Genomic DNA, 15,651 nt, shown 5'->3' on the forward strand with positions numbered 1-15,651 from the left:
GAAGCAAATTTTTTTTTTCTTCTTACTAAACGACGTTAAGGAAAACGATTTATTAATCCTATTCGCGTATAAAATACACCCCAACCTCAAAAACTTCTAAATTCATAGATATTAAAACTTTTTCTTTCGATCGAATGCTGCACAAATTGTTTCACAATTGAGGAAGAACGCTTATCTTTTACGCTTGTCTTTATCTACAAGATAAATAGAATACTGTCAACTTTTATTTAGAAGATAAATAGAGTATTACCTACTTTTATTTAATTGTAAATTAGCAAAGAGAACAACGAAAATTGAAATATAATGTTGGGATATAAAATACACTCCATATGGCTACGTTCGGGGAGCGCGCTATTAGCGCTATTGCATCATTCTGTCTTTATCGCTCATCAGGTATAAAACAAGGATAGAATAAGCAAATAGCGCTGATAGCGCGCTCCCCGAACGCAGCCTAATTAACGTTAAAAAGAACGTTAAATTACTCACCGTGTAAACAGTGTAGGGTTAATAGCCAATTAATAATAAATAAATGCATGTCAAACACTTTAACTCGGGAAGCGCTCCCGGGTGATTTTTACACGAAAAATCGCGTATCGAAAAAATGAAGCTCACATCACAGTAATTTCAATGTGCTCCTTTCGTTTTTATTTATTTGTTTTGTTTTCCGTATACTTTTTTCAATGTTGCATAAATCTATATATACATATTGTCCTCGAATACTAATAAATTATAAAACAATCAAAAATATGCAATATGTAATTAACAATAATGACTAATTGGAGCGTAAAAATCACCCCAGGTGATTATTTATGCAGAAAAATGCAATCGCCCGATCCCGGGTTAATCTTTTTCATCTTTTTGCGCATTGCTCCATTTTATCGAAGCATATTTTAAAGTCCAGTTACGAAATACCGAGAGATATAGCTACAGCATTTCAGACATTCCAATAGATCAACTTTTAATCAAAGAATACAATGCAACGGCAATAACGGCATGATTGCATTGAACGGTATATGCAACCTCATTGCTTTGGAAAAAAAAAACTTGGGAAGATTGAGAAAAATGCGTTCTCGATGAATCAGGACGATGAGTGATTCCTCAAGTTTTAAAAGGGTCAAGCTTCCTCGGTACTTTCCTCTCGAACCTTGAAAACTGCGAGCACACACGCTCGCGGCTCGCGAGAATCCTCATCGTTTCGAGTATCGGAGCAGCAGCAGCCGGGGCGGCAGGAAGAAGAACAGAGGACGAAGCGACGCGACGGTCCCGTGGTGCGCATACTCCCGAGGAGAGGACCCGCTGCACCTGCCGTGCCGCGGTTGGCGTATCGAGGATTGGTCGCTCGCAGTTGGACCTTGACGTGCGTGGCGTGAGAATGTCGACCGCTGGCTGCGCTGGCAGCCGCGGTACACGTAGGGCGAAGGGCTACCGAGGGGGAGAACTCGCCTTCCGCGGCGACGGCGACGGTCGCCCGTGCTCCAAGGCCGTTTCAAGGCCCTCGACCTCGAATGTCAGCGTAGAGAAGCGAAAAAAAAAAAAAGACGCGGAGGGAGAAACGCGCGTCCGTGGCCTTCGTCCCGGGGGGGTAGTCGCGCCGCGCGAGAGCTGCCACGAGGTTTCACGTGCCTTTCGCCGATTCGGCGCTTCCCAAATTAGCCGGCTCTCCGTATTCCACGCTTCGCGGAACGATGATGAGGCTCCCGCGGATGCTGCTCGTCGTCGGTTATCTGCTGCGCTGTCACGTCGCCCGTTCAATAGCCGGTGAGTGTATTGTACGAATTTCGCACGTATTTGCGAGTGTACATATGTTTCCTCGCGCACACCTGCCGCATTTGTGCCTTCCCCAATTGTCGCCGAATGTGGATGTATGTTATTAAATTTTAGATTTAAATTTAAAAATATATTATTGCGTTTTGTGAAATTGCATTAAATTTCTTGGTACATTTAACACGTTCTGCATTTGAAAAATGTACGAATATAGATTGCACGTGCAATGTTTAAATTTTGAGAGAAGAATTTAATCGCGGAGGGAGAAACGCCATATCCGACGCTGTTCCTCGTGTGAAAATAAACACGAATAGAAGCACACTTTCGTATCGAAAAAATACTGCAAGGATTAATTTTGCAACTCTCAATCTTCTGAACATCTGAAAATCACCCAGCTAGAGAATTATTTAAGCTGTTCATATCGTGTTCTAATCATTTTTTTTAATATATAAATTTGTTTAGATTGATATATCAAAATATGAAAAATACGAAGCAGTCAATTTGATTTAACAATTGGTAACTAAATAAAATATTTATTAAAAAAAAATTATTTGCATAAAAAAGTAAAAAAATCACTTTATTTAGAAAAAAATACATTTTCCTGAATATCCTTTCTAAATATCAGACACGTCACTTTGATATCGTTTCTTTAAAATTTTACTTTTTACTAAAAACAGTGATCTTATTTAAAATTTAATTTAAATTTTAATTACAACCTTTACGCTGTTAAAAAGCTCTACTTGTATATAAAGAAAACACCTATGTAAGTTTTTAAAACTATTTACCGTAGTTTTAATTTATTGCAATTCGCAAAATGTGTAACGATAAATATAACTAGATATATTGTTCCCTGCGGCACTTTAAAGTTTGATAAGAGTGCTTAATAAATATTGCGCAGTGTGGCAATTAGTAGAAGAGATTTATAACTCTCTTTCTCTGTCTCTCTTTCTCTCTCTCTCCTTCCCATCCAAACTCTTTGTCATATGTTATAAAAGAATGGCACGCCTTCTAAAATAGGATAAAATACGGCATACCCTATTAAATTTCATAGTGTTCTATTAGGGTTAATATTTTAATTTTCAATTTTTAATTTATTTTTTAGATATATATTTATTTAAAAAAAAAGCTTTTTTTTTTTTAAATACAGACATACATTATATTATCATTAATAACCCGTTAATTCTTCCGTTTACTTTATAGTAATATATTATAATGTTATTATTTGTCCATTGTCGTACATCATTCATTATCATCTATTTGTGCAGTATATACGATTATAATAACATCATGCAGCGAGCAATTAATAATCGAGGGCGATGATCTAATATTATTAAACACAAAATTATTAATATTTTGAGTGTTTCAATCGCCAAGATAGCCGGGGGGCAAAAATATTGATTCTTGAATATTGTAATATTATTATAACATCTACTGATGCGCGCGGAATAATAGGCAAAATTTAGCGCAGATTATGCGACATCCGTGGTCGCTGCATGTCGTAGATAAGACGCTTAACACCACCATTCGAAGTATTACATTATATTATATTTTAAGTAATCGCGACACTTTCAAGTCCGTTTGCAAATTCACAATAATCGATGCGTGTCCGAATACATATTCTCGATCAGACACTTCTACGATTTGTTTCGCGTATCCAAAATGATATACAGTAAGATAATTTGCAAATTATTTTATTCAATCTATTTTTGCAAAAGAGGTGAAAAAGAGATTCAAGGATATTTCGCGCCACAATTTACAGATGCGTTAAATAAATTAGTTTGGTCAGTGATACCGTATTAATGACACGATTAGCTGTAATAACAGTTAAATTAACACGTTTTAATTGCAAGCCATATCTCATCCATTGATTAATTTTATATGGTAGGGGGAGGAGGTAAAGTGCAGTGGAGATAAAGCAACGCAGTTGATTTGCTGAATTAATGACGCTTTAGCGGACACTTTGCTAACGAAGAGCCATTGTTCACGATTTCAAAAGATTCTTCGAATGACCACCTTGTTAATCCAAGAATCGATTTGTTAAAAAGGTGATAAAAGTCGGGTTGTTACATTTATCTGTGCGTTAAAAATATTGTACGATATCGTATATTAATTGGCACGCGTGTAAGTTACGTGTGTTAATATGTATAATATACAAGGGTACAAAATTATTATTATTGAAGTAAAATATACCGATTATAAAACTATTACTGTTCTTATTTAGGTACGTTCTCAGATTATGTCATACGATAACACACAACATGTATGACAAACATAAAAAATGTTTTTGAAATATTTTTATTTAATTTATTGGTGTTAATAAAAAATTATATATATGACTCGGAATTATGCGTATTGCATCTAAGTACTTTTTTCAAGAACGCGTTATTTGCTTGAATATGTAGTTCAGTAATTTATTTAATCAGTAGTTCTACTTTAAATTTTTTAATTAACGTCAAAGCAATCTTGTAACGCACGAGTGTCTCTGTACTTATATTACTATGTAAGAATAAAGTAACTTTTTTGCTTGAAAAATCTGTATTAATTAAAGAATTAATATGTATGTTACACTTGAATCTCAAAACAAATACAAATAGAACTTTAAAGTTGCGGTATTCGTGTATTTCAAAACTTGATTACTATATATATAGCTATCAAAGCTTGATTACTGGAAGCTCTGATAAATGTTTCTCGGTCACATCGGAAGCAGGAAATACGATTTATATCGATACATGTTATACGTTGCAGCGCAGCGTGCCTATGGGCATTTAAGAATCTAATTTAAAATGCTTTCGTCAGGCACGGTTTAAAACAAAAGGAATTTTTTGAATAGAGGTTCTCCACGCTCTCACGTAATGACTTGCACAGTAGCAACGAGTCGCAAGAATAGCGAGAAACAAGAGAAAAAGATCCAAGTCGCTCATTACTTTGCGTTCGTTTGCGGTAGCTCAGCGTCGTAATTTGCCCTAGAAAAAGCTGCATTTAACTCAGGACTCGTGCAATAAACTTCCAATTTTATAATTTACAACACGTAAATATACACAGAATGACAATCGAAAAGTTACTGAAACTAAATAACTGTTACTTTGTTCACAAATATATAGATAGAATAAAATAGATTAAATACTGTCTTGTGGAAAAAAATTCGTTATTTTTTTAAAATCATAATATAACAAAATTATACATTAATAAACTCGTCAAATAAACAATATGAAAAGCTAAAAATCCGTTTCTTTTGTAATATATAATTTTCAAAGCCCAATTAATGCAATTTTATTGGACTTGGTTTATTTCGGATTAATTTCTTTTTTTAAAAAGTTCAAAAGCAATATTTAATTAATCTTAAGTCTAGATATTCCTGTATAAAAACGACACGAGATTCTAACTTTAGTATTTATAAATGTTTTATACGTGTAGAAGATTAAACACACAAAGATTGAAGATGAATAATAGATGAAGATGAATAATAAATGTCATATACAATATTAAATAAATCAATAGAACTATAATTCTGAATATTTCAAGTGCACGAATAGAATATCTAGACACGACAGATGCTCCGAGTATGTTAAAATTATCGTAATTCTAAAGAATTATTGCAAATATGATAAAATATATGATATTGGTGTGCACGGTAATGCTGTTTGCACATACAGCATTCTTATTCGTTGATTTGATTATTATATCTATTGGCGTATTCGCTGAATCGTTTATCCGTAATTTTGGTGTCCTAAATATTAAAGATTCGCAAATACACATCGTCTGTATATAAAGCAGAAAGTACTGCCTTTTTCATTCTGTTAACTATAAGCTCGATTGATTAATATCCTAGTGTCGTCCCAAAGCTTCATAGCTCATCACGTAGCTACAACATTTATTTGTTTAAGTACGACGTACCATCCTATTTTCTTCGCGTATCGATCTCCTTGTCTCGCTCGTTATCCTACACCACGTTTTGTATCTCATCACATTCGTCGCGTCGCTTCAATATGCAATATCTTTTATCTTTTGAGAGATACCCAAGATCAATATGTGTTCTTTTGGGTATAGATAGTTCTTCAAAATCTTGAAGTCAATTTTTTTCAATTACAATATAAAAAACAATAATTGTTCAGTGATTCACGAATTGAGAGAAAAAGTTTCTAGCTGATTAGTTTCAGAATCATATATAATATTAATTGGAATTAATTAGTGGAACTTTCTAAAGTATTTTCTGCTTTTTAGACTGTTTATTTTTATTATTTAAAACATCGTTTTTTTTTTAAATCCACGTGTGAACTTTCTACATCGTAAAATTGGTCGAGGCTACACCAATTTTATTAGTTCGATCTTACTCGATCGAACGACCGTCCGATGAACTTTCACGACTGTCTAAAATAATGACCCAATATACAAATAGTTCTCACCGAACAAAGTGAAATTTTAGCTTTAACATGGATATGCGATGACATTATTGCATAATTGTACAAAATTAGTATAATTAGGAAGAAAGATGTAACTTTTTTAGAAAGTCGTAAATATTTCTTATGTTAATTTAGCAAATAATCTTCCTTAATTTTTATCGTAAAAGAATCGGACTTTTTAAAGAATATAATAATAGATATTAATTTATTAACCTTTTGATTTGTTTTTGAAAATCAGATATTTTAAACATATTCTGATTTCGTGATACAATTGTACAAAATACCTGAGAGTTCAAAAAAGTACGACAATTCCACTATTTCAAGTCTTTTCTATCTAGGACAAAAAGATTATTTAAAAGATTATTTTCGTACAACTGATGGACTCAGGTCACGATAGACTCTAAGTCGTGCAAGGCGCAGTCATAATTGCTTGCTCTAATTATGAAATTGGGTTGTGGAGCACATGAGTACGCTTTCGTATCACATGTGCAAATTTTCGCGAGCGGATTCAATTAAAACGATCGTTTAATTATGTACGATTTCGTTAGAGAATGCTACACAAACGACAGATTGCACGATAACTATGATTAGAGATTAACGAGTGATTTAAAATAATCACATATCTTTGAGATAAATAGTGATTCGACTAAAGAAGAAAATTTGAAATTTGAATTATTGAAACAGCAGCTGAAAAAAGCAATTCTTCAGCTATTGACGATCTTTCATTTGGTTACAGCACCTGCGAGAGCGACAAGTCAGGCTTTATTGGATGAAAACGACGTTACGTTTAGAGACGACGGTGATGATGACGTCACTACAGAGGACCCGTTTTTCAAAAAGTGCATTGTAGACGGAAATTCCTATTCTCACAGCCAAACGGTAACCACTGAGAAGTATACTGGCGAATGTCGATAGAGAAAATTTCTTTTCAGTGCACAGTACAGCAAACAATCGTCAAGAAAAAAAAATATTGAATTAATAAGAAACTAGTTTAAAAAATGTAACGAACAGTATTAATAATAACACAAATTTTTTATTTTTAAATAAAATAAATTTTATATAAGATAAAAATCATACGCTTGTGCACTTATACATTTGCAAGTAAAAATTTTTTCTCTTTTCTCTCTCCTTTTCTCGTATCGATCTTTCCCTAAGTGTTGAGAAAGTGTTGAGAAGGATCATCATTTATCACAGTTTCAGAATCTTTATATAGCATTATATCTCTGTAACTAACTTTCTCAGAGATCAGGAGATTCTATTACGGTAAACTTTACTAAAATAAACTGATGAAAGCAACTACGTAATCCATTTGGCTCTCTCAAGTTTTGTTCGTGAAAAGATGTTCTTTTTACAATTATTCGTAACTCAAACATTGTTGACATCTCAACATTGAGAAAGATTCTATTCCAAATTAGAAAAATCTATCATTAAAAAATAATGTGAATGCGAGAAGTGGAATTATTTTGTCCTTATATCCTCCAACGTAATAATCAGCATATACTGAATTTTTATATCATTTTTTTCTCTTATATTTTTCTTTTACTAACTCTTTTACTAAACGCATTACCTCCTCCCTCAGATACCGTCGTACGACGCGAATTCGCATTGCCTATGCGTCGTCGGCGAAGTTTACTGTTGGTGGCAAAATTATAATTCGAACACCGCCTCGTCGCTCGACCCGTCTTCTCTGCGATCGACCGCGGTGGAAAGCAATTACACTTCATCCCTGGGAATGAGTACGGACATTGTGGATGGGTTCGAGGCTTCCGGAAATTTTGACTCGTCGGTCAGCCAACAAGGACATAAAGAAATTAACGGCACTCTGTCAAGCACAACGCCTTCTGCACCGGCCATTTGCCTCGTGATGGGTATTAATTAATTTTTCTTTCCTAATTAATCTCTCTTAATATTTTAATAAATCTCTAATATTTTTATATCGACCGTCGTAAACAATATGATTTAATATTACGCATATACTTATAGAAAATATAAACGTTATTACATATTTATTTAATCTAATTTTAATAGATTTCTAGAGACGTTTTAATATTATTTATTTTCCAAAACATTTTTATTATAGCGTAGTTATTATCTTTTAAACAAATCTCTGAAGATTTGTTTAAAATTTATTTTGTACCTTACATCGTCTTAGAACACAATTTACGTTTAATATTCATAGCGTCTCGGCGCAAGATAAAAGCGTATGAGCTTTTATATACTTTGACAGCCTATATTTTCTTTTATATATATTATAAAAGCCGCGCGCGTTCATGTATACATACGCGGTTCCAGCCTTTTTATACGAGAAAAATTCGTATGTACTATGAAACTTGAATTACAGGAAGAGAGTATCGACAGGGTGAGACACTACCACACTCAACCGGAAACTGCGTTGAATGCAGCTGCGGCTCCGAAGGCCGCATCGAATGCTCGCCGAGAGACTGTGTGGCACTGCGACCCGAGATATTAGTCGCACCTGATAAACCCGAGGTACCCGACGGCGATTTCGAAGTTTTCAACTTAGCGCGGGATTGGGATATCGGCGAAAATTTCTAAAGCATTTGATAACGAGTTATGCAAAGTCCTGCTCGGACTTCTGATTACTGCGATATTATTAACGTTGGTCAAAAGGCTAGCTTAATCGTTTAATTAAATGTGACTTTAAAGAACAAAAGTTCTTAAAAGAAGGACAGATTTCTGCGAAGGAAAACAGATCCCCGAGAGTAGACTGATTCTAAAGTATAATATTTAACGATGAAAATCGGAAATAGATCTGGGGCGTTTACAGTTTATTGGTCAGCGTGAATAATTGAATGACGTTTTATATCAAACTCTTCTTAATACTTATTTTTAATGTAATCTCATACTTTTTAAATATAACAAAATAATTTGGTTATGAAATTATAGAATTATAGAATTTGCGCTTAGCGGTTCTTTACCATTAAGGATCATCTCGCGTCTTTTTTTATCATAAAAGAGAATTATTTTCTTTCCATCGAGGATGTGCCTTCAATTATTTGTCTTACATCATGGATGTAATCAAAAACGGCGTAGAAGGCATAGTCCTAAAATGTTTAGTCTAGATTTTTCCTATAAAATCTTCAACGAGTGAGAAAAAAGAGCCTATTCGAATGTCTTTTTTACGTAGATGGCCTTATCAAGAATCTTTTTGGACATTAATTGATAGACTGAATACTCTTCACGTAGGAGCCCTTTGATAAATTAAAATCTATACATTTTACCAGATATAAAAGATAGAACTTATTATTTTCTATTTAAATACTACGTGAATTCTTCCATTTTAATTTATTTGATATGGATTCAGTTTATAGATCCCATATTTAGTAATTAGTAATTTATTCGGTGAATAAAAAATTCGTATCTGTATAGATTCGATATAAGAATGTTTTTGTAGACGACGGCCTATAATCCATAAATTAATCACAACACATGTACATCAGCCCGCCTTATGTACGTGTAAAAAACAATATTAATGAGCTTAGTCATTACTAGTCGATCACAATAATATAACATAAAAGGTTTAACAATACTCTTCGTCATACCTCATATCCTAATAGGTGCATAATCAAATATTGTAGTGAAGATCGTGTATTTACCACACACACGTGTGTGTGTGTGTGTGTGTGTGTGTGTGAAATAATATATACCGCCATACATAATCTTACATATTTACAATAGAATAATGCCAATGACGAATAACGGAAATCCCTTGTTGCAATAGTTTACAACATTTACATGATACATATAAAAGATTGAATAACAGTAATAGAAATGTAATCAAGTGAAAAATCGTACCAATAAGAAAAATGACCTTTAATAAAACCCTTAACATTTAACATATCTCATATATGCACAATATATATTATATATACATTATATATCTTTGTACACGTATATAAATATTATATATATGTATACGTATATATGATATTTACTATTATATTATTATATATTACATCATACATATATATGGAGTAATGTATAATAAAATATTTTAACGATAACTAATCATATTATACCAAAAAACCAAGTATTAAAAAAAAGAATAATATCGAATATAACCCGCATGACGATAATGTGCAATATTACGATTACAGTCAAATCTCCATATTATTAGCATGTCAGGACCAAACTCCCTCCCTCTTCTTAACTCTTACCCTCAATTTCTGCACGTGTTCCAATGACATATGAGATAGAATGAAAATATCGTTTCAATCATGCGAGTATTTTGGCTGACATAATACATATAATGAGAGAGAGAGAGAGAGAGAGAGAGAGAGCGGAGAGAGAGAGAGGAGAGAGAGAGAGAGAGAGAGAGAGAGAGAGGGGAGAGAGAGAGAGAGAGAGAGAGGGGAGAGAGATAGAGCGTGAGAGCGAGAGAGAGATAGAGCGAGATAGAGATGAGAGCGTCGATAGAGAGTAGTATCTTTGAGATGAGATAGATAGATGAGCTTGTATGCTATTCTGATCATCTATTAGAGATATGCTATCGAGAGAGCTAGAGATAGAGAGCTAGATGAGAGAGAGAATTAATAGCACAAGAGAAAATGTTAAGAAAATTAAAGGAGGCTTTAAGATATTCAGAATACAGAGGTTCGACTGTATTCGATGACATTTATAGTTTTGTATAGGTAAACCGCGATATTTTGACTTTTGTAAACGCAGTCCTTGCTTTCTCGATTTTGTAAATACTCTCCAGCTAGTCTCGAAGATTGGTTACTTTCTACGACTCCTGGATGTGCGAAATAATCGCGTCTGACAATGAATACCGTTTTTGAGTATATAGACAATAGCGATGTAGCAGTAATTTATTATAAGCGGCTTTGTTAAACGTATATGAAGGATGTTTCCAAAATGTTTTTTATCATGTTGAAAAATTACTTTTCAACGTGAGTCGTATCGAAACAATATTCTTTTTTCATGACTAATTGTAAGAGACCAGGCAATACGTGAAAGTGACGATAGGATTGTATACTTTTGCGACAAGAAATCGTTGTTTAGATAGTTGTTAGATAATTATAGATAAGTAGTCTCCAATGTGACATATACATCACGAAGGATAATTTTGTCTAACGGTTTACAAGTTTAGGTCGGAGAGTTTGTTCTTTCATAAGGATTCATAGAATGTCTGATTACTACTATTGATTTTGACAATTTTAGAATATAGAATTGTAATACGAATAAAAATTTATTTTTCAACGTTTCAACGTTTCTTAACAATCGAAGGAATGCATAAACATATAAAACAATAAAATTAGATATCGCGTCTCTTGTTTCTATCAATTTTTAAATCATTATTCATTAGCGATCTCATAAACGAAAATAAAAAAAGAATTGAACTAAATTATTTCTGTGTAATTAAAAAACTATTCTTTCATCTGTGAATCATTAAAACTTTTGGAATATCTATCAATATTAATTTTTAAACAATTTTTTGCACACTTTTTTAAAATTTTCCATTATCCCTTGTCAACATAAATTGACAGCTGTAAAATTTAAATATTTTTTTGTCCGTTTATTTTTGTCGTATTGGAAACGATACATATCTATTTTTCATTCGATTGTTCCTTCAATTATGATCTTTATTTAAATATTTAAATATTTAATAAGTTAATATTTAACGACATATGTTCTTTAATAGTAATGTCTATGAACAAAGAAACTGATAACATATTCGTTGCATTGTTAAGAAGAATCGTAAATAGCAGACAGTCATGAAAATAATATTTTTGAAAATTCGTCTATACAAAGGTTAGTTATAGTTGGAAATTAGTTATTGAAGTTAGTTATAGAATATCTAATTTCTTAGGATAATCTTCCAGTTACTGACAATCCTCATTCGTCGAATCGATAATAGTATAAAACATCGACATAAATTCTGTCAATATTTTGCTCACATATAAATATAATTAAACATAATATTTTAATTTAATGCAAACATATGCTTGAAAATTACAAAAGAGAGACTTAATTTACGTAAGTTACTCGAAATGCTTAATTTTTTGTTTTATAACGAAAGCGTGTCTAAGAATTCTAAATTGTCTTTTTTTGTAAGTCCTTTGCTTTATACCATATCCCATAGTTTGTGATCCAGGGAATTTAAATCAGAACTGCCGGAAAAGAACAATCTTTAATAAAGATCACCTCACTCATACATTTGCAACACTTTTGATCATCCTGATCAATTGTATGTTGTTTAGAAGTTTATTGACAGAATTTATAATTGTGTACGGTATCTTTCTTATGTATGGAAATCATTTTTTAGAAAATTTCTCGTAAGGCGAAAGTGGCACATCATCGCGGGACCATTTTAACGAAAATATACCTTAGACCATCCATTATTGGTTTCGTTCACACTTAAATAACGATCTCGTACGTCTTCCAGTTATCTTACGTGGAATTGTATCTATACCGTGTTCCTGCGATTATACACATATGTCTTCGCAGAAAAATTGTATTCCAAATAAAGAAAGATCTCATGAAACACGGATGGACATTTATATTTTACCATCTTACATTTTATATATACATATATATGTGTATAAAACTTTTTTCCCCTTCAATCTTATGCAAAAACAGAGGTATGTGCCAAAATTCAGCTTGCTAACATTTTTTTCTTAACAAGGTTTCGTTCGATTTTTGTCTAAAGTGACTGAGTTAATATGACAAATACGATCGAGCTTTTGAATAAGATTATCGACTTTACGCTTGATTATCCTTCCGTGATTGAGCGCATTGAAGCGGCGCGGGGCGGCTGTGTGTTTATCGAAGTGAATATTTCGCGCGGCTTATTTATTCGAAAGAGTCGAAGTAGAAAGATTATAGTATATTACGGACGCGCGATAGAAACTTCTTCAAGTTTCCACGGTCGGATTAAATACATCTCGCGCTTTAAAGCCTGCATCGATAGAAATGCGATTCGACCGCTGTTTCCAGATTATGAGCACGAAATCGCCGAATCAAACGGCTCGGGTAATTCAGTGTCGTAATTTTTCCATACAGTTTATTAATTACATTACGGTCAGTTTCAGTGGACAATTGGCGAATTGGTTAGTTCCACTCAATTAATTATTTAATTGTTCGCGACGATTATATGACGGTAATGGCTATTTCGTGAAGCGCTTTTTACGGACGCTCTTTTATTAAACGCAAACGCGATAAGATAGGCAATTATAAACTATTTTATTTAAAAAAGTGAATACTTTTATTAGAAAAAATCCTTATGTCACGATTTAAAGATTAATTTTTAATATAAAAAAAAAATAATGTATTAACAGTTAATAACGGTCTAAATAAAAAATAATTTTATTTAATTTAATAACAGTATTAATTAAATAAATAACATTTCATTGAAACACGAGTATCATACATTTGTTTCATTAATATACTGTTCATTGAATTAACAGTATTATTTTTAATTAGACTGCTGTTAGCTAATGCTGTTAATTTAATATTATTTTTTTCACGTAAGAAATCATTTTGGAAAACCAAGGATCGAAGACTAGTTACCCGTTGAAAGTATCCGTGGCCATGGCTACGTAGTTCAATATACACGTGGTTGTGCATATAGAGGCGCTAAGACAGGTTCCACTACTTCCATTTAAAACATGTCTACTCTTCAGGCTTCTCTCTCTGTCATTATATATCTGTGATCTCACCTCGCTGTATATATTCTACAATACATACACAGATTGTGTTGATAACGATAATATCCTGGAATCCTGGATAGCTAAATCTGTCGAGGATAGATTTTAAAAATATCTACTACAAATTTTGTCGATAGAATCCCAACTGATATAGAATCTGTTAATAGACTATAATGGCAGATTGAGTGCAGAAACTGAACTATTTGAATGTTTACAAAAAGACAGATTCTATGCGGTTTCTGTCGACAATCTGCTGTCAGATTATATCGGCAGGCTCTGCTAGGAACACGAGTTTAATGCGGATACAGATGATACCGGATCTGCAATAACTAGCTATAAGCAAATCTGCTGTCAACTTGTTATCATACTGCGAGCAGTTTATGCTTACTGAGATGTTTAATATAGATTAGTATGTCATAAAATAATTCAAATAAAAAATATGCATAATAACAATATGTTAATATTCATTTTCTGTCTGTGAATTGATAATGAGGTATGCACTCTAATTCGTAATACTTATATTTGCAAATAAAATCTTATCTATCTTACTGGATGACGAAGCTGCGATATTTATACAGATCGTGCCATTAATACAAAAATTACTAAATTACTGGAGTATTTTATAGGTTAAATTATTTTCAACGAAAGACTTGTTAGATCTCTTTTATATATTTTAAAATATCTAAGTAATAAAAAACCGTGACACTCCAGTCTGTCAAAAATATTTTGCAAAATAGAACGTCAACAGAAATATGACAGAATCTGTTGACAGAATATGATGGCAGATTGACTGCAGAAATCGAACAAAATCAATTACTTTATATAATAATATGATTCATTTAAATGATTACGAGTGATAGATTTTGTTCAACTTCTATATCGGCAATCCACTGTCAAATTATGTCGACCGGCTCTGCTAACAGAATGTTGCAGCGATTAATAACAATCTGCCGCGATATTCTGCTCGGGTGTGCTGATAAATTGTTAGCATCCTGCTGACATTTTGCTTACTGGGTTAACACAGATTTCTGCTTCGCTTTCATTCATCTTCCACGATAACTGCCAGCAGATAACAGTGTCGAAAGATTAGATAATTGGAACTGTGATTTCACCGCAGAGTAACATATCAAAAACCATGAACTATTTTTTCTAGAATGAGTTATCGTAACCGTGAGTATTTTCCGGTGATAGCTGCACAGGAAGGGTCGTTACGTCAGTTTACTGTTGGGAAATTGAAATTGCAACCATGGAATGCAGCAACAGCGTGTCAGAAACCACTGGGATGGCAAGCGGCGTCGAGGCAAGAGAATCCCAGCCTTTTAACACATTGGCAGAATTGTACAGTACCCTGGAAGATGGGTTAACAGAATCACCATTGGCATACATCACAGAATCGGTGGATTATGTGTACCGAGGCTCAGATATCGTCGCACAGAAAATTCCGCTGGAAAGAGTGGATAGGGCCGAGCAACCCAGAACCCTGGTCTGTCATGATATGAAAGGTGGTTATCTCGAAGACAGGTAATTTAACAAAATGTCTAAGCTAGAATAAACGCAATTGTGATTTTTAATCATGTCTGTGTTTGTTTTATATCTCTATACAGATTCCTACAAACCAAAAAACTTATGATTATGCAAGCGAGAAGTCTGTAGGAATCTGTATAGAGATATAAAACAAACACAGACATGATTAAAAATCACAATTGCGTTTATTCTAGCTTAGACATTTTGTTAAATTACCTGTCTTCGAGATAACCACCTTTCATATCATGACAGACCAGGGTTCTGGGTTGCTCGGCCCTATCCACCCTTTCCAGCGG

General features: G+C 33.3%; 1 protein-coding gene across 2 annotated transcripts; it reads left to right on the top strand.

Moving 5' to 3' along the window:
- The first annotated feature begins 1,329 nt into the window (after positions 1 to 1,329).
- LOC139824879 (uncharacterized) lies at positions 1,330 to 15,445 on the top strand. 2 transcript variants are annotated; one of them, XM_071797441.1, is made up of 4 exons: positions 1,330 to 1,758; positions 6,901 to 7,043; positions 7,744 to 8,032; positions 8,506 to 10,522. In XM_071797441.1, exons 1-4 carry the CDS (start codon positions 1,686 to 1,688, stop codon positions 8,718 to 8,720), a joined length of 720 nt encoding a protein of 239 aa, XP_071653542.1. In that variant the 5' UTR covers positions 1,330 to 1,685; the 3' UTR covers positions 8,721 to 10,522. The 2 variants fall into 2 exon arrangements, 1 of the variants encoding a protein (XP_071653542.1); XR_011735332.1 differs by lacking the exons at positions 1,330 to 1,758; positions 6,901 to 7,043; positions 7,744 to 8,032; positions 8,506 to 10,522 and adding exons at positions 13,650 to 14,324; positions 14,410 to 15,352; positions 15,436 to 15,445.
- Positions 15,446 to 15,651: the final 206 nt, after the last annotated feature.

This window comes from Temnothorax longispinosus, unplaced genomic scaffold, assembly GCF_030848805.1.
Source record: "Temnothorax longispinosus isolate EJ_2023e unplaced genomic scaffold, Tlon_JGU_v1 HiC_scaffold_63, whole genome shotgun sequence".
NCBI classification, from domain to species: Eukaryota; Metazoa; Arthropoda; class Insecta; order Hymenoptera; family Formicidae; genus Temnothorax; species Temnothorax longispinosus.